At 40.6% G+C, this 25,713-nt stretch overlaps 2 protein-coding genes across 3 annotated transcripts; one reads left to right on the top strand and one right to left on the bottom strand.

Moving 5' to 3' along the window:
- Window positions 1-328: 328 nt before the first annotated feature.
- On the bottom strand, window positions 329-3,266 carry naa20 (N-alpha-acetyltransferase 20, NatB catalytic subunit). Its single transcript, XM_077511475.1, has 6 exons — window positions 3,144-3,266; window positions 2,570-2,594; window positions 2,154-2,244; window positions 1,107-1,242; window positions 884-1,029; window positions 329-796 (listed from the first exon to the last, which is right to left on the bottom strand). Exons 1-6 carry the CDS (start codon window positions 3,194-3,196, stop codon window positions 711-713), a joined length of 537 nt encoding a protein of 178 aa, XP_077367601.1. The 5' UTR covers window positions 3,197-3,266; the 3' UTR covers window positions 329-710.
- Window positions 3,037-25,291, top strand: cd109 (CD109 molecule). Of its 2 annotated transcripts, none has more exons than XM_077511466.1 (34): window positions 3,037-3,298; window positions 4,151-4,265; window positions 7,994-8,163; window positions 8,244-8,272; window positions 8,737-8,967; window positions 9,046-9,171; window positions 9,959-9,998; window positions 10,241-10,322; window positions 10,427-10,520; window positions 10,802-10,928; window positions 10,992-11,101; window positions 12,187-12,411; window positions 13,108-13,209; window positions 13,283-13,345; window positions 13,447-13,626; window positions 13,693-13,851; window positions 14,822-14,917; window positions 16,067-16,136; window positions 16,228-16,342; window positions 16,870-16,987; window positions 17,084-17,197; window positions 17,964-18,176; window positions 18,268-18,412; window positions 19,023-19,199; window positions 19,542-19,623; window positions 20,558-20,786; window positions 20,859-21,033; window positions 22,194-22,384; window positions 22,456-22,596; window positions 22,682-22,747; window positions 23,399-23,541; window positions 23,609-23,774; window positions 23,847-23,949; window positions 24,906-25,291. In XM_077511466.1, exons 1-34 carry the CDS (start codon window positions 3,211-3,213, stop codon window positions 25,103-25,105), a joined length of 4,485 nt encoding a protein of 1,494 aa, XP_077367592.1. In that variant the 5' UTR covers window positions 3,037-3,210; the 3' UTR covers window positions 25,106-25,291. The 2 variants fall into 2 exon arrangements, with proteins under 2 accessions (XP_077367592.1, XP_077367591.1); XM_077511465.1 differs by having other exon boundaries at window positions 3,164-3,298; window positions 4,151-4,356.
- The last annotated feature ends 422 nt before the right edge of the window (window positions 25,292-25,713 follow it).

Below are 25,713 nucleotides of genomic sequence, written 5' to 3'. Positions count from 1 at the left end.
TTCTTGCTGTCCAGCTTAAAGGCCAGCTCCCAAATACATATTTCAAGTAGAGCTGCAACAATTAATTGATTAACTCATCGGTTATCACATCAATCAAATATTTTGATCATTGAATCGTTGTTGAAAGCTTTTTTTTAAGCTTCAAAATTGTCCAAATTTTCACAATTTCAGCTTCTCAACAGGAAAGAGTCTCAGATTTGTATTTTTTATTTTTTTTGTCCCCCGTGAAAGCAGACTAATTATCTTTGTGTATAATAACAATAAGACATTTTTCTGCCATGTTACAGACCAAACCAGCAACGAAAATGTGTTTCATCTTATTTTATTCTTTTTTTTTGGTTTGTTTGTTTATTGCAACTTTAGTATAAATAGCCTGTAAATTTCCATCTCTTTATTTAAAAACGGGATATTATTTTGTAAATCAGGATTCAGGTTTGGTTCATAACATTTGTCAAAAAAATAAATTCTACAAAAATATTTTCCAACATAAAAGCCAAAAGAATGTTCACTAATGTGTTTTTTTTTCTTTTTTTTAATAACAACACAAAGATGATCTCTCTGCTTTCATGGACGACAAGATTTAGTAGTTGCTAGATTGGCCAATCGATTAGTTGCCGATTAACGTTTGAAAGTCCGCAGCTCCTCGGCCGTCAAGGATACGTCACTAAACAGCTTTCACTTTGTCGTCCGCCAGTGAGCCACAAGCGTCGTTATTCGATGTCCTCAGGCCTGACGGGATGCGGCAGCGGCACGATGGTCTTCTTGTCGGCGTCTCGGGACAACGCTTTCCTCATGTCTGCGCGCACAAAAGCAACGACGTCAGTCGGAGAGAGAGAGAGGCCGCCGGCATCGGCATCGGCGTCGCCTCCACGACCGATCTGACCGTAGGCGTCCTCGTCCGGGTCGCCGTTGCTGGCCGAGTAGTACTCGATGACGGTGCGGTAGACGCTGTAGCCCAGCCGCTTGTACATGCTGACCGCCACCTGGTTGGACACGCGCACAAACAGGTCCACGAAGAAGCCGCCCTTCCTGAAAAAAAGGAAGAAAACGTCACCGTCAAACGCACATCAAAAAAGGTAAAAAATAATAATAATGTGAAGGCAAACCTTTCGGAGATCTCCTCCAGCATGTCCATCAGTTTGGCGGCCAATCCCAGCCGGCGGAACTCGGGCGCCACCGACAAGGCGGTGACGTGACCGTGCCACTCCTCGCGAGCCACCGAACCCTCCGCCTTGCCCATGACTGCAAACGCCAACAAATGCTCAATCGACATTTCCCAATCGCTACAAATTGGAACTAACTCAGTCCACTAAACTCAAACGGAAAAATATTGGACAAATACACCATTATTGCATACACATGCTTAACTCGTTTCCCCCCAAAAAACGTATAAATGTTTTGTGTCCCAAAGACGGATTTATACGTTTTTTTTGTTTGTTTTATGCTATACAGAAGGTTTTGATGCAACTCAACTGCAAAGAACGGTTGAAGAAATAGTTATTACACAAACGGCCAGCAGGTGGCAGCAGAGTATAAGAGATCAATCAGGGCCATGTTGGGGGGAAAAAAAAGCTCAATTACTCATAATTCGAAATAGATTTGTAAATCATGATTGATGAAACTTAGCTATATTCTAATGCTAATTGTTGCAAAATGGAAAACAAATATTTTTTTCCTGATAAGGGACTTTAATCTTTTTTTTTTTTTTTTTTTTTTGGGTAGGTTCCATGTTTTAATAGCAATAGAACACAATATTCTGTGGGCCTTGCAAAATTGGTCAAAATTCAGTAAAACAGCTGGTAGCAATTAAGTCCTTTGTTTAAATAATTGGTTAGTTTATTTACGTACTGAAGTAGTTTTGTCCATTGTATTAATTGGTTATTGTAATTAAATAGATTTCAAATGATTACAATTCGAGCATCAATTAAAATCTACCTCTACATTCAACTTTTTTTTTTTAATTGTTGAATTAAGTTATTGATAGATTTATTGATTGTAAATGCATAAAAATGGTGAAATAAGTTTAAATGTACATTTTTATTTAGGCAATCAATAATTGTGAGTGAGTTCAATATAATTGAATTGATGATCTATTGTTAATAATTCATTTGTTTAAAACAGATAAGAAATAAATCTTTTCCGCGCCAACTTACTGTATCCCATGAGTTCGCCTCCAGGAGCCTCGGCGACGATGAAGTACTCGGGCCAGTGAGCCAAGTACTGCAGGTAGAACGGGATCCCGTACTGATGGCAAAAGCTCAGAGGAACATTTGAGAAATTCCGAGTAATCAACCGCCTTTTTGGGGGGAATCGGTCCCAAAAAATGTTTAAACTGTGACTTCAAGATGTGGAATTGATGTCATTTTATTGTCCTGTTAGATCTCTGCAGTCTTCGGACTGCCCTTTTGGTTTCTTCCACAAAACCTCAAGAGTCCCTTGCTCTCAAATGTTGTCATAAACTTCCATTTGAGCAGTATTTATGTATTGGTTTTTATCTTAATCGTGCTGAAGTGAATACATAACATATTACTTGAGGTGTCCGCAGAAGTGACAAGACCTTGAAGGATACAGTTTCTGTCAGAGTGTCCAAGTTGCTGTGGAAACGAAAAAGGTACAATTTACTGCATAAACATGCTTATTAACATTTCAGTACTTTGTTCATTTACGATACTCATGATCCTCTGTTGGTATATGATTTAATTTCACATCTTGGTATGTGGACATATTCTGCATACACGCAAATGCATTTCGTAGTGTCCTCAAGTGTACATAGCTTGCAATAATCATATTTTTCATGCACAATACATACCGACTAGCTAGCTAAATGAACATGTTTTTATGTGCTGCCTGGATAACGCAGTAAATTAAACATGTTTCCGAATGACAGTTAGTTGACCGACTTTGTCAGTAATTAAACAAATTAACAAAACATGACTTATCGAGTGTCATGTAACGTTTAATCGTGTGCCGAATATAAAATCAGCCATTGTGTGAACGGAGTTTGGTGCAGTAGCGCACACGCGTCAACAATTTAGCCCGCTGGCGTCCCACGCGTCCAACATAGAACGTCACAAACGACAGCAACAACAGAGAACAATATTAAACGGTCGTTACGCTTTCGAAATAAGACATTTGGTGCTTACATATTGTTGAATTTAAACAAATCATCGCAGTTGAACGGCCGTAGCGTCGTCATGTTGGAATCGTTTTATGGCTGCAATCTTCCCAGCGGCGCCCGCTCGTGGTCGGAGGGCAGCAGTGCAAGATACAGCTCGTTTTGTCAATCTGCGACATGAAAGTAAGTAAAGTATTAAATAAAGATGAAATAAAAAGATAGGATTCACAAAAGTGTCTTACAAAGTCAGTTTTGGACAAGCGAGTTTGAAAATATAGGGAACTAAACTGCATATTTTGTTGTTTTTTTGTTTGTTTTTGTTTTTAGGTTAAGCTAAACTAGCAAGCTAGCTAAAATAAAATGGCTGGAGTGAAAAAAAAAATCAAAGCTACACAGTTTCTAATTTTGTTTTATTTGGGATACAGATGAATACTTGTAACCTCTTTGGGAAAACCTTTTTTTTTTTTTTACCACCATTGCAATATCTGTTGGACTCTAGTTATTAGAATAACTACCAAAAAAAATAAAAAATGCAAACACATAATGTTAGTAATTACAGCTGTAGTGTCACAATTCATTAGCATCAAATAGATAAAAAAAATCAAATTAATGAGTTAATTAGAGCATTTCAAAGCATTAGTCAAGCAATTTTATACATGAGTTTAGTTTCACGTAACTGAAATTCATTTGTATTATTCGTATATTCATAAGTTGTCAAACTCGAGGTCTGTGTATCAGATCTGTTCTGTTCCATCATTTTATGGGGCCTGTTAGTGCTAAGGAAAAAAAAAAAACTTTACTACTACGAACAAGAGTTTAACAAAACAGTTTTCCTTGACTTTATATTTGTTGTCCTATATGCAATAATATGATGATGAAATGATACACGTGTGCGTGTTTCACGCTCATAACGGAAACCCGAACTTGCGTCGATGCTCACAATCGACACGAACCCGCCCTTGTAATGTGCAAGTCATCCAAATCACAAACGCATCTTTTCTCCTTCCTTTTGTGTTGAACGGGCTCCACCTGTAGCGATCGTGTTCGTGTCAGGGCGTGGACGCGGAACGCGATCCTCGTGCGCCTCAAGCCATCCTCCTCAACGTGGGAAGAAAAAGCAGCCGGGAGGAACCGCCAGCCTCATTTCAAGGTGAGTCCATGGAGCATCTTCAGCGTGTCGGGACGTTGGCGGCGCTGCTCGCCATCGTCGCCATCGCCGCCGCCCAGAACGTCACGCACAGGTAAAGCGAGCTCGTTCGGCAATCGAAAACGGTCGTGGATCGATTTGCCGACGAATTTTCCCACCGCGCTTGCGTTTAGTGTTCATTTTTTTCAGCCATTTTTAAATTCAGCTTTCTAGTCCAATTTTAGTCACACTTGTTTGTTTTGATCACATTTAGCTAACCTCATCCTGTTTTTATTTCGACCATTTTTAACTCGATTATAAATCGAGCATTTTAGTCCAAGAAAACGTCATTTTTATTTTTATTTTATTTCTATTTTTTTTATGACTTTTTTTATGACTATGACTATTTTTATATTTTTTTATATGACTATTTTTTTTCTTGACTTTATTGATCCCTTTGGGATGGCTCCCTCTGGTAAATTTACATGTCCAGCAGCTATAAGAACAGATAATAAAATAAAAAAATTCAATCAATCAATCAATAATGTTATTACACCAGAGATTGAATTACTACTACTACTACTAATAATAATAAAAAAATTCAATCAATCAATAAATAAGGTTATTACACCAGAGATTGAATTAATTAATTAGAATAATAATAAAAATAATAAAAGTTTTAGTTTTAGTCAACAAAAACGATCAATTTTTTAGTCAGGACAACCATTTGACCCCTGTATATTTTTTTTTTTGTCAGCAGTAGACATATGGCTTTTTCAAGGCCAATATTGATGCCGATTTTTAGTAGTCAAGGAGGACGATAATCAATCAATCAATCAACTTTATTTATATAGCACCTTTCATACATTTAAAATGCAACTCAAAGTGCTGGACATCCATAATGCAATAAAATAAAAGAAAGAAAAAGCCCCCCCATCCCCATGATCGTACCCACAGACACACCCAAAACCCAACAAACACATGAAAACCACAACATGGCTGGGCACAGATGTACCCTGTAAGGAAAGGCACCCAGGAGGAGTTCATCCACAGTGAGATGGATGAAGACCAAGCATCCCTCTCACTGTGGAGGCTCCCCCATGAGAAAACACTGGAGCTAAAAATTTTATAACTACCAAATAAAAACATTTAAACACTAAAAGAAAACGGTTAAACACGATAGAAAAAATAAATAAATAAAAACAAAGCTACAGGACAATATAGATTAAAAGTTAAATAAATAAAAGGGGATAAAAAAGTAAAAATAATAATAAGTAAAATAAAATAAAATAAAATAAAAATAAAAAAGGTCAATCAAATGCCAAACTAAAAAAGTAAGTCTTAAGCCTCCTCTTAAAAACATAAATATTCTCTGCAGACCTGATGCTCTCTGGCATGCCATTCCATAGGTGAGGACCATAGTGGCTAAAGGCAGCTTCACCATGTGTCTTGGTCCTCACCTTTGGAATAGTTAAAAGGCCGCTGCCAGAAGACCTCAGAGGCCGCGAGGGGTAATAGGGTAAAAGCAAGTCAGATAAATAAGATGGGCCAAGACCGTTAAGACATTTAAAAACTAATAAAAGCACCTTAAAATCAATCCTGAAACGCACGGGGAGCCAATGCAGCGATTTTAAAACTGGTGTAATGTGCTCCCGCCCTCCGGTCCCCGTCAGCACACGTGCAGCTGAGTTCTGAAGGAGCTGTAGGACTGAAATATTCTTTTTGGGAAGACCAGAGAGCAGGGAATTACAATAATCTAAACGACAAGAAATAAAAGCATGCATCAGCACCTCCGTGTTGGCCTGTGAGAGAAACGGGCGGACTCTGGCAATATTCTTAAGATGGTAAAAACCGATCTTGGCTACATTTTTAATATGAGGATTAAAAGTTAGCTCAGAGTCAAAAAGGACGCCCAAATTCTTTACACATTGCGTGGGTTTAAAATCTTGTAGTTTAGGTAAAAGTTTCTCTCTCTGACCTTCAGGACCGATGACTAAAACCTCTGTTTTGTCCTGGTTGAGCTGCAGGAAATTTTCTGCCATCCATGACTTAATATCTAAAATACAATTTAAAAGGGTATCAATAGGCCCCATGTCATCAGGTGACACGGCGATATACAGCTGTGTATCATCAGCGTAACTGTGGAAGTTGACGCCGTGTCTCCTGATGACTTCCCCAAGGGGAAGCATATAAAGATTAAAAAGTAATGGGCCTAAGATTGAGCCTTGGGGAACCCCACATTTAATTTCATGGGTTTCAGAGGAACATGTATCCATACTTACAAAGAAATATCGGTGTGTGAGATAGGAATAAAACCAGTTAAAAACTGTACCAGAGATGCCCACCAGGCTTCTAAGTCTGTTTAATAAAGTGTGGTGATCTACTGTATCAAAGGCAGCACTTAAATCCAGTAGCACCAAGACTGTAAGCTTTTTCATATCTTCATTACACCTGATATCATTTAAAATCTTTAAAAGGGCAGTCTCGGTACTGTGGTTCATCCTAAAACCAGACTGATATTTCTCTAAAATATTATTTGTATCTAAAAATGAATTCAATTGAATAAAAACAATTTTTTCTAAAATCTTACTTAAAAAGGGTAAGTTGGATATAGGTCGATAACTATTAAAACTGCTGGGGTCCAAATTGCTTTTCTTCAGAAGGGGCTTCACCACCGCCGTTTTAAAGGCGGCAGGAAAAACACCCGTCTGAAGAGAGCAATTGACTATAGTTAAAATCTGTTCCTCAAAAAATCCATAAAATGTCTTAAAAAGTGATGTGGGAATCGGATCTAAAAGGCAGGTTGTTGGGTTGACCTGGGAGAAAACTCGACCAAGTGTCCTTGCATCAACCAGGGTAAAACTTTCCAGTGTTTCCTCAGGTAAAAGTGACTGTCCATATTTATTAAAAATTATATTTTGATCAACTAAAAGACTGGACCTAATGCCATCAATTTTACTTCTGAAGTGGTCTGCAAAGCCATCACAGAGAGTGTTTGATGGAGTCTGTGATGGCTTTTTAAAATCAGGATTGGTTAAAAGATCGAAAGTGGAGAAAAGAAATTTAGGATCTTTTGAATGAACTGCGATTAAATTTGAGAAATAAGATATTCTTGCCTGTTTGACTGTTTTATTGTAGGATTTAAGTTGTTCACGTAAAATTTCATAATGTATTGAAAGTTTAGTTTTTCTCCACCTCCTTTCAGCACACCTGCATTTTCGTTTTAATTTTTTAATCTCGTCATTTCTCCACGGGGGAATAGTCTTTAATTTTATAGTTTTGGTTAAAAGTGGAGCTACTTCATCCAAAGTTGTTCTTACTAACTAACTATGGATGTCCCGATCACGTGAGGTGGTTTAAAGCAATGGTAGTTATTACAAAAAAGAAAAAAAAAAACGTCCAGCAGGTGGCAACAGAGTATTAGAGATCATCCATGTTGCAACAAGCTCTTTTTGTAAGCGTTTTCACCAGGAATGTGAATAATGATGAAACTTTGCTGTATTCTAATGCTAATTGCTGTAAAACAGAAACAGATACAAATATACTTTTTTTTTTTTTTTTTTTTCTGATGAAAGAAGATTCTCAAATCTTTTCATTTCTCATGTTTTGATTGACAATAGGACGCAATATTGTGTGGGCCTTGCGAAATCCGTCCAAATCCAGCTTCAGTCAAAATGGCTGCCAGTCAATGAGTTAACGAGGCTTTTGAGTCTGGTGCAAAATGTGCGTTGACCAAATGATATTTTTTCCAGTTATCCCGGTGACGATCCGTCCTACCTGCTGCTGGTCCCGCGAGCGCTCCGACCGGGACGTCCGACGTCGCTGTCGGTCAGCGTCCTGAGCGACTCGCCGCTCACGGTGACGGCTCGCATCCTCCACGGCGAGCTGGCGCTCTCCTCGCGGACCATGCTGCTGGCGGGAGGTGCCTTCGCATTTTCTTTGCCTTTTTTTTTGCTTTATCGTATGAAATAATTCCGACTCTCTCGTGTGATTTGATTGAAGGATCCACGCAGCTGCTGACGCTTCCACCTGTAAGTTTTTTTTTTTTTCCTTTTTCTGCATCTTCACGTGACGACCTCTGACCTTTTTCTCCACTCAGGCTGGTGAATTCAATTATTTAAGAAAAAAAACAAAAATCATAACTAAATGAAAAATATTCGACAAACAAAGCATTATTGCATACATATTTGCTTCACATTTCAGCCTTTTGTTTAAATAATCGGTTCGTTTATTTATTGTTTATGAGCACATCAAAATATTTTACGTTGAAGTAATTTTATTATATATAAATCTTATATATTGATTGATTTTACACATTTTGCATACACATTTTTTTAATTTGTAAATACTTACAGTTCTCCACATTCTATAATATGCACATTGCAAAATCCTAATAAATAAAATAAAGGCATGAGAATATTATATTGAATATGAAATCAACAAAAATCTCTCAGACTTAATGAATTCATAAATCACTAATTGACACATTTTGCAGGCCCACTTGGAGGAGTCCAGTTCGCAATTCGTCCTGGAGGTCACAGGTCACGATGGCAGCCGCCATGTTTTTTCCAACGCCACACGTTTGGACTTTGAACCCCGACGCTGCCGGACCTTCATCCACACGGACAAAGACTCGTACCGGGCGGGTCAGCTGCTCCGGATCCGAGTGCTCGTCCTTCGGGACGTCAGCGAACCCTGCGACGGCTCCACCGATGTCCTCATCAAAGTCAGTCGAGCCGTCCATAAGAAACGATCAGTCGGTCCGTCGGCCATGTTGACTCGCTCGCTCGCTTGCTCGCTGCAGGACCCGCGCGGGAACCTGCTCCGGCAGTGGCGCGACGCTCGGCCCGTCCTCGGGGTCCTTTCCAGAGAGTTCCGTCTGTCCCGGGAACCGCCGCTGGGCCGCTGGACCGTCTGCGTGATGACCGATGTGAGTGGAACGGACGGACGTACCACACAAGCTCGGGACGCTCGATTATGGGAAAAAAAATAATAATCAGGATTATTTTGGCAATAATTGAAATCACGGTTATTTATTTTTTGCTACAAAACAAGAAAATGTTCCACAAATGCTCGAATATGGGAAAAAAAATAAATAATCACCATTATTTTGGCAATAATTAAAATTACAATTATTTATTTTTTGGTACAAAACAAGAAAATGGTTCCCAAATGCTCGATTATGGGGAAAAAATAATAATAATCACCATTATTTTGGCAATAATTGAAATTACAATTATTTATTTTTTGGTACAAAAACAGGAAAATGGTTCCCAAATGCTCGATTATGGCAAAAAAAAAAAAAAATAATCACCATTATTTTGGCAATAATTGAAATCACAATTATTTATTTTTTGGTACAAAACAAGAAAATGTTCAAATGTAAAAAAAAAAACAAATAAAAAAATATGAATCATATAAAATTCTTACACAATAATTATGCAAGTTCCTTTTGGATAAAAAAAAAAAAAAAGTTATTTTAAAATAAAAAAAACAATGCAAATTTATAAATTTAAACAATTAAAAAAATTAGTGTTAATACTTTTTGTTATATTTATATATATATATATATATATATATATATATATATGTATATATATATATGTGTGTTGTTGTCAAGCAGAAATGGCGAAGCGGCAGTAAAACAGGCCAAAATCCACATTTAGTTACGACGTATAGCATTTACACACAGTCATTGTTTTTTGTCTGCTCCACAGGGGGGCGCCACTTACAAACACGTGTCCGTGGAAGGCTCCGGTAAGTTGGTGGCTAACGATGACCTGTATAGATGACTGGATAGCCGATTCGCTCATGCGCGCCAGCGCAAGCTGTTGAAGACGCAGGGCGGCCATCTTGCTACTCCCACCGGAATGTTTCTGGGGAGGAACAATATGGCCGCCTCAAAAGTCTATCGGCTATCCTAGTCTTATATATAGATCAGTGGTGGCGGAGAACGCATGGTTGACGAGTACGCTGAAGGTGTTTTATTGACTCGTTAGCCGCGCCCAAGTTCAAAGTCATGTTGGACCTTCCCGACGTGCTCCATCGTGACGACACGCTGCGCGGGACCGTCTCAGCCAGGTCAGAAAGTCGACGGCCATGTTGTTCTCTCACCCGATGTTCATTTGAGGCCAAATGCAAGACAGTGACGTGTTTTTTTTTGTGTGTGTTTTTTTCTTGTGCAGGTACAAGGACGGACAACCCGTGAGAGGACACGTCAACGTGACGGTGGTGCATCACTATCACGGATGGCAAGAAATCTACGATGAGCTCAGACAGGTCTCCGCTCTTGTACGATATTGTGCGGGTTTTCGCTTGCAAATTTGTTTTTGCCGCAACCTGAGTGACAACCAAATGTCACGATGTTGTTTAACAGGTGCGCCCCCCGGTGGACCAAATTAGCAACAACCGTTAACTTGAGTCAGAAACTGCACTTTGTGTTCCGTCCTCACGGGGCCCGATTGGACCCCTGACAGGCCGCAAAAATAAAAGCATTTTGTTAGTTGTTTATAAGAATTCAGCAGCAAAAAAAAAAGCTGAAAAATCATTTTGCGTTTCAGCTGGACAGCAGCGTGGACTTCGAGTTTGCTCTTCCCGATGATTACCCGACGAGCGGCCATCACGACGGGATGTACGACGACAGACAATTCCTGGAAGTGATCGCCAACGTGACCGAGCGGCACACGGGTGAGTCGGCTGCCGTCCCGAGCCGACGTTGCGACCTTTGACCCTTCTTCCATGTATCTTCAGGCGTCGTGGTGGGCTCCAGGGCCCGAGTGGGCGTGGTCGAGCAGGCGTACCAGCTGTACTTTGACGACTATCCCAAAATTCTCAAACCTTCCCTGAGCTTCACGGCCACAGTAAGGGCGGCGCGCGCACGTCCGCAACGTGCCAGCAGGGGGTGCCGCAATCGCGACTCACGCCAGTGAAGATTTATTCACGTAAAAGACAAAAATAATCACGTGTTTCACGAAATGTACGACGGCGTATTAGGGCCACGTAGAAATATTTTTTGTTTAATGGACGGAGGCAATATTCCGAGAAAAAAAACAAAAAAACTCTGAAGTTGCAAATTTGCGAGAAAAAAACACTAGTAAATTCGTGAGTTTATAAAGCGGAAAATTTGCAAGTTTATAAAATGAAAAAAAAACTCAGAAACTAACAATAAATACTTTCGAAAGTGGCAAATTTGCGACTTTCTAAGGTTACAAATTTGTGACAAAAAAAACCCTGTAAATCTGCAAGTTTCTAAAGTGGCAAATTTGCAAGATTATATAAAAAGTTTTTTTCTCGCAAATCTGCCACTTCATAAACTCGTAAATTTGCCACGTTTCTAAAGGGCGAGTTTATAAAGCATCAGATTTGCCGGAAAAAACAAACCAAAAAAAACAGAAACTTAGACGATAGCTACGCTACGTGTATTTCTCGCAAATTAAAAAAAAAAAAAAAAAGAGTTTTTTTTCCTCGCAAATTAGCCACTTTAGAAACTCCCAAATTAGGCACTTTCTAAACTCGCAAATTTACTCGTTTTTTTTTCTCACGAATTTGCCACTTTCTAAAGTGGCAAATTTGTTTCTAAAGTGGCAAATATGCAAGTTTATAAAGCGGCAGAATTGCGAGAAAACAAAACAAAACAGAAACTTAGAGACTATAGCTACGCTACGTGTATTTCTGTTTTTTTTCTCACAAATTAGCCACTTTAGAAACTCACAAATTAGGCACTTTCTAAACTCGCCATTTTACTTGCAAATTAAAAAACTTGCAAGTTTTTTTTCTTGGGATATTGCCCCCGCCCTATTAAAAAATCCGTTTCTACGTGTCCCTTATACGCTGTCGTATAAATGACACAAAGCAAATAAAAAAGCAAGTTGTCAAGAATCCCGGTGAGTTGTGATTTTCGGGCGTACCCGCGCGCACGTCACCGTCCTCGCGTTGTGTTTGTCAGGTGCACGTGCGCAAATCCAACAAGCGTCCGTTGTCGCGCGAGGACACGGAGAAGACGCTGAAAGTGTCGGTCATGCAGCAAGGCTGGCGCGACGAGTACGCCGATGGGGGCTGGCGGCATCCTTACGCCAACGCGTCGGTGGACACGCACTTCGCCATCCCCGCCGACGGCGCCGTCTTCCTCCACTTCCTGCTCAGCAACGACACCCGAGCGCTCAGCATCCACGTAAGTCGCACGCGCGCGCCACCGTCCCGCCCGGCAAATTATTGACATTATTTTAGTCAACAAAAAGTCAACAAAAACTCTAAACGTATGGAGGAGGATTAGGGCCGGCGAAGAGAGGGGAAAAAAAAAAAACAAGTTAGGCAGGATTCTCACTTTATTCTCAGAATTCTGATTTAAAGTGAGAATAATAGTAGCACTAATAAAGTCAAAATTCTGATTTTAAAGTCAGAATTCTGAGAATAAAGTGAGAATTTCTTACTTTAATCTCAGAAATTCTCACTTTATTCTCAGAATTCTGACTTTAATCTAAAAAAATCTGACTTGATTCTCAGAAATTCTCACTTTATTCTCAGAATTCTGACTTTAATCTAAAAAAAATCTGACTTGATTCTCAGAATTCTGACTTTAAAAAATTCTGACTTTATTCTCAGAATTCTGACTTTAAAAAATTTGGATTTTATTCTCAGAATTCTAACTTTATTCTCAGAATTCTGACTTTAATCTCAGAAATTCTGATTTTATTCTCAGAATTCTGACTTTAAAAAATTCTGACTTGATTCTCAGACTTCTCATTTTCAAGTGAGAATTGTGCGAATCCTGCCAAACTTCTTGTCTGTCTCTCTTGACTGGCCCTCATCGTCTTCCGTACAAAATCACCCAAAAATGAGAACGGTGAACGCAAAGCAACCGTTGCAGGCCTCGCTGGAGGACAGCTACCAGATGCTGCAGCTCTTCTCCAGCTACACGTCTCCCACTCACTCGTACGTCCGCGTCCGAAGCGCGTCCAACGCCGTGGAGGTAAACGACCCGAGTCCGCGAGCCCCGCTCGCTCGAAACGTTCCAAGGTTGCGTTTGACGCATTTTTTTTTAGGTGGGAGTCCCGTTCACGCTGTACGTCGACGCCACCTTTGCCCCAACTGGAATTCACTACGTGGTGAGTTGTTGGGGGACATCGTCGCTTCTGAAATCGGACCTCCACTCCGCCCGCTCACGACAAAGTTTCCACTCAACACGTCCGCCGTCGTCGTCCTCCAGGTGAAGTGCGGCGGCGATATCGTGTCCGCCGGCAACGCTTCTTCCCATCGGCTCACGTTGCTCCCGGAGGCTTCCTGGACTCCGGCGGTCTCCGTCCTCGTCTTCCTGGTGCGAGAAGACGGCGGCGAGGTGGCCAACGACGTGATTTGCCTGGACGTCCGTCCCTACCTGCGCAGTCAGGTGGGTCGGGCGCTCGTCATGACGCTCGCTAAGCAACGACGGCTCGGGTGACCATTTGGTGGGCAGGTGTCGCTGAGCTGGAGCGAGCCGGTGAGCCGACCGGGAGGCGACGTGACGCTGAGGGTCTCGACGGCGGAGGCGGGCTCTCTGGTGGCCATCCTAGTGCAGGACCAGGCGCCGCGGTGGGCCAGCTCGCACCGCGACGTCGCAAAGATGTTGACGATGGTGAGACTTTGCATGTGCCTTCACGACCAAATTGCTTCACAGGATCTTGAGCAAATAACCTCGAGTTACCTTGAGAAAAGTTACTTTACTTAGTTACTTTACTGACTATATCAATAGTCCATTTTAAAGGTAACTTTGTGCACTTACTCCATTTAAAAGTTGCTTAGATACTTTACTGATTACTCGAATTAAAAGCAACTTAGTTACTTTAATGATTACTTGACTTAAACCTAACTTAATTGACTGATTACTCAATTTTAAAGGTAACTTAGCATACTGTACCGATTACGCAATTTAAAAGTGACTTAGGTGCATTACTCGATTTAAAAGTATCTTAGTTACTTTAATGATTACTTGACTTAAAAGTGACTTAGTTTACTGATTACTCAATTTTAAAGGTAACTTAGTAAACTTTATAAATGACGTGATTTAAAAGTAACTTAGGTACTTTACTGATTACTGGATTTAAAAGTATCTTAGTTACTTTGATAACTTGATTAAAAGTAACTTAGTTTACTGATTACTCAATTTTAAAGGTAACTTCATTACTTTACTGATTACTCAATTTAAAAGTAACTCAGTTACTTTAATGATTATGTGACTTAAAAGTCACTTAGTTTAATGATGACTCAATTTTAAAAGTAACTGAGTTACTTTACTGATGACTTGAATACAAATTCACTTCGCCGCTTCTCTGATTAGATAACAAGTTTCTTTCAGTAGTTGTTGACAGCCCAGCTTAAAAAAAAAAAAAAAAAAAAAAAAAAAAACGGTTATAGCAATATTTGATTGAAAATGCATTTTGAATGTGAACCCCGCCCACTTCTGCCACAACACGCGTGCGAATGTTATTTTTTGTGGAAAGTCGATCCGCGGCCACGCCCGCGCCGACCAAACGTGTCGTGTTGCTCTTTTTGTTTTGTTTTTTTTGTCCACTCGGTCACCTTCTTTTCTTGTTTCTCTTTGTCAGGCGCTGCGGGAGAAGGACACGGAGCAACTTTCCACGGGGAATCAATATCAATATTCCCAGCACGGGGGAACGGGAGATCCGCTCTCAGTGTTCACGGTTCCCGCACACGCACGCATACACGCACACTTGTTGTCTTTTTTTTGTTTGTTCTTGTGTCACTCCCCACATTCTTCTCTTTCAAACGCATTGTCATGAGTGTCAGGGGAACCTCCACCAAGGCAAAAAAAAAAAAGCAGACAATTGTCCGACCTGATTCACAGCGTCGGCTCCAAATGTTGATGCTGAAATGTGTCCCAATACTTTCGTCCATATTTCAATCCTCCAGAAATTCATCACCTGGACATAATATTAAGTACAGCAGTTAAAAGGAGGAAACAGATTATTTTGATTAGCAAAAAAAAAAAAAAAAGCGCATAAACAATTTCAACCTGTAAGTTAGCGTCTTAAAAAAAAAAGTTCATTGTTTATATTATAATTACTCACATTTGTAAGTTTTATTATTTAAATGTAATCATTGATTTATTTATTTTATTTTTTTTTTAAATTTAGTTAAATGTGAAATTTAAATTATTTTATTAAAGTATTTTTTCGAAATGAAAACATTAAGAAATTATTTAATAAAGCTACTTTTTTTTAATAACAAAAATAATCATTCAGTTTCATTTTAACCTATTATTTATAATAAATGTAGTTATAGTTAATAAACATATTATGGAATCCAATTAATAAAACAAATACTGGTGAAAGTTTTTGCAGTTTAATTTTACAAAAAAATAAAAAAATAAAATATATATGTATTTTTATAATTTGAAATAATCCATCCATCCATCCATTTTCTTGACCGCTTATTCCTCACAAGGGTCGCGGGGGGTGCTGGCGCCTATCTCAGCTGGCTCTGGGCAGTAGGCGGGGGACCAGCCAATCGCAGGGCAATTTGAAATAAATAAATGAATAAATTACTTAAGAAATAAAGGTTTGTGTAAATATATAATTGTTATTTCCAAAATAAGAGATTATACTTGTTTCATTTTGTATTAATGATAAAGATTTGAATATGAATATGCATAATTTTAAAACGTGTGCAAATTTTATTTTACGACAGTAAAGTGATGGAGCTCTAATTCAAAAAGATAAATGGATTCAAATGTTAAAGAAAAAAATGAATTTTTGAATGAATAAAAGAAATATGTATGTATGTATGCATGCGAGTGAGAAGTAAAGTTGTTGTTGTTGTCGTGGTTGCAGTCGTGTCATCTTGTCGTTTTGACGGACGCGGTGGTCCACGCCAGCGATCCCCGGACGCTCACGCAAGAAGGTCTTTTTTTTTCAGTTGATCAAGATGGACAGTTCGGACCTGCCGACGCTGTCGCCCGCGTTGACGTCCGCGTCGCTTCTTCTCCCCGCAGGACAGGACTTGTACCCGTACTACATGGATGAGCAGTACCAGGATGAGGAGGACTACATGTGGGACTCTGACCATTGTCCTCCAGAGACGTGGATATGGACGGAAACATTCACAGAGTGAGGCCACGCCCCCCTGCACCTTAGTTACTTTGCTCATTACTTCATTTAAAAGTAACAGTTACTCATGACTTGATTTAAAAGTAACTTAGTTACTTTACTGATTACTTGATTTAAAAGTAGCATAATTACTTTGAATGTGTCCTTTAAAAGTAACTTGGTTACTTTCCTGATTACTTGATTTAAAAGTAGCATAATTACTTTGAATGTGTCATTTAAAAGTAACTTAGTTACTTTCCTGATTTCTCAATTGAAAATGAACCCAGTTATTTTACTGATTGCTTGATTTTAGAACTATGTTACTTTACTGATTACTTGATTCAAAATAACTTAGTTACTTTATTGATTACTTAATTAGTTACTTTACTGATTGCTCAATTCAAAAGTAATTTGTTTTCTTGACTGATTATTTGATTGTAGAAGTCACTAAGTTTGATTCCTGACTTTATTCGTACCGCTTAAATATTTGGAACGTGAGCAATCCCGCTCGTTTGTTGTTGTTGTTGTTGTTGTTGTTGTTGTCGCAGCGATTCGGGGACGGCCGAGATGATGGTGACGGTCCCGGACGTCATGGCCACCTGGACGGCCGTCGCTTTTGTCGTGTCCCCCACGCTCGGCCTGGGCCTCGTCCGGACGCCCGCCTGGGTACGAAACCATACCCATGCATTTTGTTTTGTTTTGTTTTGTTTTGTTTTGCTTTGTTTTGTTTTTCCTCTGGGATCTGATATTGAACTCGCGCAGTTGAACGTCTCCAAGGAACTCCTGCTTTCCGTCCACCTGCCGCCCGTCGTCACCCGCGGCGAGGAGATCGTGCTGGAGGTCCGACTCTTCAACAACTACCACCAGGAACTGCAGGTCGGGATCCGCGTTTGCGTCCGTGACGCGCTCGTCAGTCAGGGGCGGGAACCTCCGGACGGGTACCCTCACGATACGATACGATACGATACGATACAAGGCATACGATGACGATTATCTCACGATATGACGATTATGGATATATTGCTCAGGTAATAAAAAAAATGCTCAAAAAAAACAAAGCTGCCCCCAAATTTTTTTTTCTGTTTTTTGAATAATGTTTTTCAACATTACAAACACAGGTTTTTTTCTGAGTAATTATTCCTCCTGATTTTTTGAATAATTTTTTTTCCCCTGTTTTTCTGATTTTTTTTTTAACGACAAAAAAAATATTCAGTAAAACAGAACAATAAAAAAATTACTCAAACAAAGTTCCCCGCCATGTTTTTCTGAGTAATTTTTCCTCCTGATTTTTTACATAATTTTTTTTCCGTTTTTCGGATTTTTTTTTTTTTTTATGACAGAAAAAAAATATTCAGTAAAACACAAGAAAAAAATAAAAATACTCAAAAAAAACAAAGCTCCCTGCCAATTTTTTTTTCTGTTTTCTTTTTTTTTTTTTTTTTAATAATGCTTTTCCCCTTGTTTTTCTGAGTAATTTTTCCTCCTGATTTTTTGAATAATTTTTTCCCTGTTTTTTTTTTTCTAGTGACTGTATATGAACTACAAATATCGTATCGCTAATCTATCGGGAGACAAAGCATCCCGATTCATCGCGATACCGATATATCGTCAGTGTGTTTTTTTGTCGCACGTTTGCGATCAGGCGCTGGTGACGGTGGTCCGCAACGACACGTTCGAGCTGGTGTTAGCGGACGACTCGCAGCTGGCGGCGACGCGGCGCGTGTTTGTGGGCAAGGAGAGCGGCGCCTCCGTCCTGGTTCCCATCCGGCCGCTGGTCCTCGGCGACGTGGGCGTCACCGTGACGGCCAAGTCCTACGTGGGCGTCGACGTGGCCCGAGGGAGCGTCCTGGTCAAGGTGCCGCCGCCGCTCGCTTCTCGCTAGCTTAGCGGTTAGCGTGGAGACGCAATCGAGATGGCCGTCGGTTTGACATTTGACCCTTTTGCAGGCCGAAGGGGTGGAGAAGTCCTTCTCGTCGTCTCTGCTGCTGGACGCGTCGTCGTCGTCTTCCGGCTCCGCCTCCGCCTCCGTGACCTTCGACTTCCCCCACGGCGTGGTGCCGGGAAGCAGGCGAGCCTGGCTGACGCTGGTCGGTACGGCAACACGCGCAACGGCCACGGAAAAATTTCACGTTCAAACATGTTTACGCTCATTGTGCAGCTGTAAGATGAAATCATTTGCTCCCAATTTTTTAATTAGCTTCTTTGTTGACGTTTTTTTTTTTTTTCAATTTCTTTGCTGACATTTTTTTCCCGATTTCTTTGACGGGGTTTTTTCTCGATTTCTTTGTTGACGTTTTATTTTCCTGATTTCGTTGTTGATGGGTTTTTTCCCCCGATTTTTTGTTGATGTTTTTTTCACAATTTCTTTGTTGGCATTTTTACAGATTTCTTTGTTGACGTTTTTTTTTCCTATTCCTTTGTTGATGCCCCCCCCCCAATTCCTTTGTTGACGTTTTTTCACTGATTTCTTTGTTGACGTTTTTTTCACAATTTCTTTGACATTGTTTTTCTCAATTTCTTTGTTGGCATTTTTACAGATTTCTTTGTTGACGTTTTTTTTTTCACTGATTTTTTAACGTTTTTTTCCCGCGATTTCTTTGACGTTTTTTGTCCTGATTTCTTTGTTGACGGTTTTATTTTCCCCAATTTTTTTGTTGATGTTCAAATTTCTTTATTGACATTTCTTTGTACACGGGCGCAGGGGACATCCTGGGTCCGTCCATCCAGGGCCTGGACTCTCTGATCCGGCTGCCGTCGGGCTGCGGCGAGCAGAACATGATCCACTTTGCGCCCAACATCTACGTCCTGCTGTACCTCAACGCCACCGGGCAGGACGACCCGGACGTCCGCCGGACGGCCGTGGCTTACATGGAGTCAGGTGGCGTCCTCGCGCATCCTCCGCCGATATCGATACTTTCCCAAAATTCTGGTATATATATTAGGGATGTAATATCACGACATGAAGGTCACGATACAAGATAAGATGCTAATGCTAAGTCGCGTGACGGCACACGATCCGATGGCGATACTGACTTAGTATCGATAATATTGATATTTGGATCGATCCGCCCGCCCACCACTAATCTCCGCCCATTTGGTGACGGCGCCTATAGACAAACACTTTTGAGGCAGGTCAGAGCAATGAAAAAGAGCAATGACGGGTGGCTCGGTTGCAAGCCTTGCGGAACGCCTTTTTGAGAAGATTTTGATTGGTCAACAGGTTACGAGGGCGAGTTGTCCTACCGGCGAGCAGACGGCTCCTTCAGCGCCTTCGGAGAGAGCGACCCTTCTGGAAGCACCTGGTGAGTTCCTCGGAGAACGTTTGAGTACGGAACGGACACGTTGAGAACAATCCAGAGCTCGCGATATATTGGAGAACGTTCAAAAATCTTTTGTTGCCTTGAGAGAACTTTCTGTGGTGTTGTGGGTCAAAATGACCCACTTACAAGTTCAACAACAAACGTTAGCTCTTCGCTATCAAACTTGGCGCAACCTTTTCAAAACATTGAGCACATGCCGGGTCAAATTGACCCAACCAAGTTTTTTGTTTTTTTGCAATGAAACTTCACATCAACAGACTAAGTAATGCTTAAGTTTGATTTTTGTGCAATGAAAATGGTTAAGCTATATATATAAAAAAAATGTATTGGCTTGGTTTTGGAATATTAAAACATTCTGGGTCAAATTGACCCATTTCAAGAGTGAAAAAAAATATTGTGTGAAATCTCTTGACAGATAATTAAAAAGCTTCACTTTGACATACTTGCAATTAAATGTTAAGACTTTATCTTAATGCTTTTGGAACATTAAATGTAGCCCCGGGTCAAATTGACCCATTTTAAAATTGAAGATGCAAACAAAGTAGTTTTTTGCTATGAAAGCGCTCATCAATTTAAATGTTTCACTTTGACATATTTGCAATTAAATTTTAAAACTATATCTTAATACTTTTGGAACATTAAACATAGGCCCGGGTCAAATTGACCCATTTTAAAATTAAAGTTACAAACGAGTAGTTTTTTTTTTTTTTGCTCTGAAACGTCTCATCAATTTAAATGTTTCACTTTGACATATTTTCAATAAAAATGGTGTCCAATATTTTTGAAATATTAAGCGTGGCCCCGGGTCAAATTGACCCATTTTAAAATTGAAGCTAGAAACGAGTAGTTTTTTTGCTCTGAAACTTGGAGACCATTCCGACTTCGATCTTGACGACGGGTCGCTCGCTCGGCGCAGGCTGACCGCCTTCGTGCTGAGATGTTTCCTGCAGGCGCGAGCGTTCATCGTCATCGAGGAGCGCGTCGTCCGGACGGCGGCGGCGTGGCTGGCGGGCCGGCAGGCGGCGGACGGCGCCTTCCTCGAGCCGGGCCGCGTCATCCACACGGAGATGCGGGGGGGCGTGGACGGACCCGTGTCGTTGACGGCGTACGTCCTCGTGGCGCTGCTGGAGGATCCGCACGTCAGGGTGAGGAGGGCGGGGCAAATCTTCAGGGCAAAAGTTCCGACGTCGTCTTTTGTTTTTCGGGTCCGCCGCCAGGCCGAGTTGGGCGGCCAGGTGTCGTCGGCGCTGACGTTCCTGGAGAGCCGACTGGCCGCGGGGGGCGTGGCCAGCAACTACAGCCTCAGCTTGGTGGCCTACGCGCTGGCCATGGACGGCAGCGGCGCCGCCCACGACGCCCTGGACCGGCTGATGGGGCGGGCGGACATGCAGGGTACGTGCTGCCGGTCGGCCATATTGGATGTGGCGAGTGCGAGCTTCGGAACGTCACGTCGAAATGATGTGCGACGAAGCGAATGCCTCCGTTCTGCGCGCAAACGCTATCCGGCAACCGCAAAACAACGTACGGCGCTGCCTTGAGATGCGAGTTGAATTTGTCATTCAAAACACTCGTATCTCAAATCACTTTTCCCCATTGAAATGAATGGAAATGTAATTAACCTGTTCCTGCAAAAAAAAAAAAAAACACTTAATCAGGAAAAAAGCACTCTATGATTTTATACTTCATAGAAGCATAATCATCTAATAGAATATATAAAAAAAAAAAAAATACTTTTGTAGGATAAACTCATTACAGCCTGATGTATGTGACTTGTCCACCAGAGGGCAGTAGAATACAGTTAAGAGGATGCTAACGAAGAGTTTTACAACTACTTTTTTTTTTTTGAATTTTTATTTGTTTATTGAACATATAAACAAGTAGCAGAAAATAAAAATAAAGACTTAAAATAAAATGAACAAGTTTTTTTTTTTAGAAATTTGCGAGTTTATAAAATGTCAAATTTGCAAGAAAAAAAATGCGTACATTTGTGATTTTGTAAAGTGGCAAATTTGGAAGTTTTTTTTCCACGCAAATTTGCCATTTTCTAAACTCGAAAATGTACGCGTTTTTTTTTTTTTTTTTCTTTCCTTGCAAATGTTCCACTTTCTGAACTCACAAATTTTCCACTTTCTAAAGTGGCAAATTTGGAAGAAAAAAAACTCGTAAATTTGCACATTTAGAAAGTGGAAAATTTGCATCTTTTTTTTTTCTCGCGTATTTGCCATTTTACAAATTAAATATATCTTTTTTTATAGGGCGGGGGGCAATATGTCGAGAAAAAAAAAGTCGCAGAGAAAAATAAGTTCAGCAAGTGGCATATTTGTAAGGTTGTTTTTTTTTCTTTCTCGCAAATGTGCCACTTTATAAACTCACAAATTTCCGAGTTTTTTAGAAAGAGGCAAATTTGCAAGAAAAAGAAACTTTGTAATTTTAGAAATTCCCCCTCCCGCTCTCTAAAAAAAAATAAATAAATTATACATTGCTCTAATACGTCGTTACACATGACAAATTTGACTTGATTTTTATTTCATTTTTTTTCTTCTTGAGCGCAGACGGCGTTCCTCGGTGGACGTCGCCGGCCGCCGACCTGGCGTCGTCATGGCAACCCAGCTCCACCGACATCGAGACGGCGGCGTACGCGCTGCTGAGCCTGCACAAGCTGGGCCGGCTGGCCGAGGGCGGCGGCCTGCCCGGGTGGCTCGCGCGCCAGCGCAACCCCGCGGGCGGCTTCGGCAGCACGCAGGTGAGACCGACGCCATCTTGAAAAAAAGGGGTCGACGTCGCGTCTGGTCTTTTTGCTCGCGCCCGCGGCAGGACACGGTGGTGGCGCTGCAGGCGCTGTCGACGGCCGCCGTCTCGCTTCACCGGCACGACGTCGACATGACGGTCAGCGGCGCGAACGGCGTCGTCTTCCACGTCAACGCCGACAACCGGCGCCTCCTGCAGACGCAGCGGGTACGTGGCAGGGGCGCTTTCCGTTTTTGTCTGTCAAAACGGAAAAAGTGAAGACGACGAGTTCTCCGTTTGGGTTCTCCATCAGGTGGAGCCGGAGGAGAATATCGACCTGCAGGTGGCGGCGCAGGGGCGTGGCCTCGCTCTTCTTCAGGTAACAAGTGTCCTCTTCTTCCAAGTAATAAATTACCAAATACATATATACTAAATACTACTAAATAATATATAAATTCTATAATATATAAAATATATAAATAACAATAACTAAATATAATTAATAATTATATATATATGTTAATAAAATAATAATAATAAAAACAAACAAGCGTGATTGAAACTGGCCTAAACAAAAGCAGGATGAGGTTGAATAATAATAATAATAATAATAATAATAATAAAAACAAACAAATGGGATTGAAACTGACCTAAACAAAAGTAGGATGAGGTTGACTAATAATAATAATAATGATAATAATAATAATAATAATAATAAAAACAAACAAGTGGGATTGAAACTGACCTAAACAAAAGTAGGATGAGGTTGACTAATAATAATAATAATAATAATAATAAAATAAAAACAAACAAATGTGATTGAAGCTGACCTAAAAAGTAGGATGAGGTTGACTAATAATAATTATAATAATAATAATAATAATAATAATATAATATGATAATAATAATAATAATAATAATAATAATAATAATAATAATAATAAAAATGAACTGGCCTAAGCCTGAGACTCAATTTCAAAATGGCGGCTGTTCACGTCACGAGGCGTCTTGTTGTTGTTGTTGTGTGAAGCTCAACGTGCTGTACAACGTGAGGACGGACGCACTTGGCCGCCGCCGCCGAAGAGGCGCCGACTCCCCCGGCGCTTTCGACGTGCGCGTGCGGCTGTTGGACGAGGGCGTGGACTCGCACGCGTACCTGGACGTGTGCTGCAGGTACGTCACACGCACGCATATGCGCGTTTGTGCCAACACTCGCTGATGTGACGCGACTCGGCGGCAGTCTTGCCGGCGGCGGCGGCGATGGCGCCCTGAACGCCACCGGCATGGCGCTGGCCGAGGTGGGCCTGCTGAGCGGCTTCAGCCTGGCGCCCGACGCCGTCGCCCTCGATGGCTTCGTCAAGAAGGTGGAGACGAGCGGCGGGAAAGTCATCGTCTACCTCGACTCGGTGAGCCGCCGACAACGCCGACCTGGATGCCGATACGTGTTCTGCAACACGCGTGTGCGTGTGCGTGTGTAGATCACGACACAGGTGGAGTGTGTCCACATTCCTCTGCTGGTGGAGTTCCACGTGGCCAAAGTCCAGGAAGCTGTCGTCCTCGTCTACGACTACTACCAACCGCGTGAGTCCATCGCAAGCTTGTTAGCATGTCGACTGATGATGACATCACCTGGTAACCACCAATCATGGCTCAGTTTACTGACCAAACTCAGAAAACAAGTGAGCCATGATTGGCTTCCTCAGTACAGGTGATGTCATCATCACTCGACAATACTTTTTTAAAGGTATTAATTGTACATGAAAAATAATGACGTTACCAAATTCATTTTGGACAAAATATTCACTTTTTAAATTGCTCAATGAGTCAAGTATCCCTTTAATGTGGTAACTTCATTATTTTTCATGTGCAAATGAATACCTTTCAAAAGTAATTTTTCTACTTGCTGTCGACTGATGATGACATCGCCTGTGCTGCTGAGAAAGTAGGTAACGAGTCGACCAATCAATGCTATGTTATCATGCTATGCTAATGCTAAGTTAGCATGTTAAGCTAATGCTAAGTTAATGGTAATGCTAAGTTAGCATGCTAAGTTGTTAATTTAACATACTACTAAGCATGCTAAGTTAGTATGCTATGCTAATAATAAATTAGCATGTTAAGATAATGCTAAGTAAGCATGCTAAATTAAATTGTTAAACCTGCTAAGCGAGTGCTTAGCTAATGTTAATCTAATGCTAATTTACCATGCTAATTTAGCATGTTAAGTTACCATGTTAGATTAGCATTATAAGCTAATGTTAAATAATGCTAAGCTAATGCTGTTAATGTTAAATTAATGCTCAGCTAATGTTAATTTAGCATGCTAGGTTAGCATTTGATGCTAAGCTAATGCTAAGATAATGCCAAGCTAATGCTAAACTTTAAACAGAACAACAATTATCGGTTATCAACATTGTCACTATCTAAATTATTGGTTTATCAGTATCGGTTGAAAACAAATCAATTATCTAGTGACAATTTAAAAAAGTCCATTGAAGTGAGTGACATTCTGCTGCGTACGTCCGTCCGTCTGTCAGGCCGTCGGACGGTGCAGACGTACGCGTCGGGATGGCGGGAGCACTTGGACTCGTGCTGGTTTTGCGGCCACGACTGTCGCGAGTGCACGGGCGACGACGATTGGACGGATGTCAGCTCCGCCTCCGGCCTCAAGCTCCACCCCCTGCCGGCGCTTCTTCTCGTCGTCTTGACGACGACGACGATGATGCAACAGCTGTGATGTCATCGTCAACGTTTGCTTTTCAATGTTTTTAGTCCTCTGATGAATCAAAAATAAATGAATGCAAATGTAAATTATTTTGTGGCAAAAACAAACAGTGCAAAAAAGATATTTGCGTTTGCTAGATTGTTAGATTTGTTTGTTGTGACAGTTTTCCTTGGCAATAAATGTTATTGTTAGAAAGCCTTTTCGAGTGTTCCACATTTGTCAGTTTTTAAAGTACGGTTCAAAATATTTGAATTTATTTTATATGGTTGTTTTTTTGTTGATAAATCATTGTTAAAAAAATATATATAAAAAAAACGCCCTAAAAACACTATACATGGACGTTTAAATAAAACAAAACAAAAAACAAAAATGCCTTACTATACATGATTGTGTTTTTTTTGTTTTTTTTTAATAATAAAGCCTCTCTAAAATTAAATAATTAAATACAATTGTCATGAAATAATTAAATGTCATTTATTCATTAAATATGGAATTAAATAAACCAATAATTCAATAAATGTCATGAAATAATTAAATGTCATTCATTAATTAAATTAGCCATATATATATATGTAATTCTGTATTTATTTATTTCATCTGTCAAACTCGCCCGTCAAAGT

This window comes from Festucalex cinctus, chromosome 21, assembly GCF_051991245.1.
Source record: "Festucalex cinctus isolate MCC-2025b chromosome 21, RoL_Fcin_1.0, whole genome shotgun sequence".
Classification (NCBI taxonomy): Eukaryota; Metazoa; Chordata; class Actinopteri; order Syngnathiformes; family Syngnathidae; genus Festucalex; species Festucalex cinctus.
Note: the sequence above shows the minus strand (reverse complement) of the source record. Positions and strands in the feature narration are given on the sequence as shown.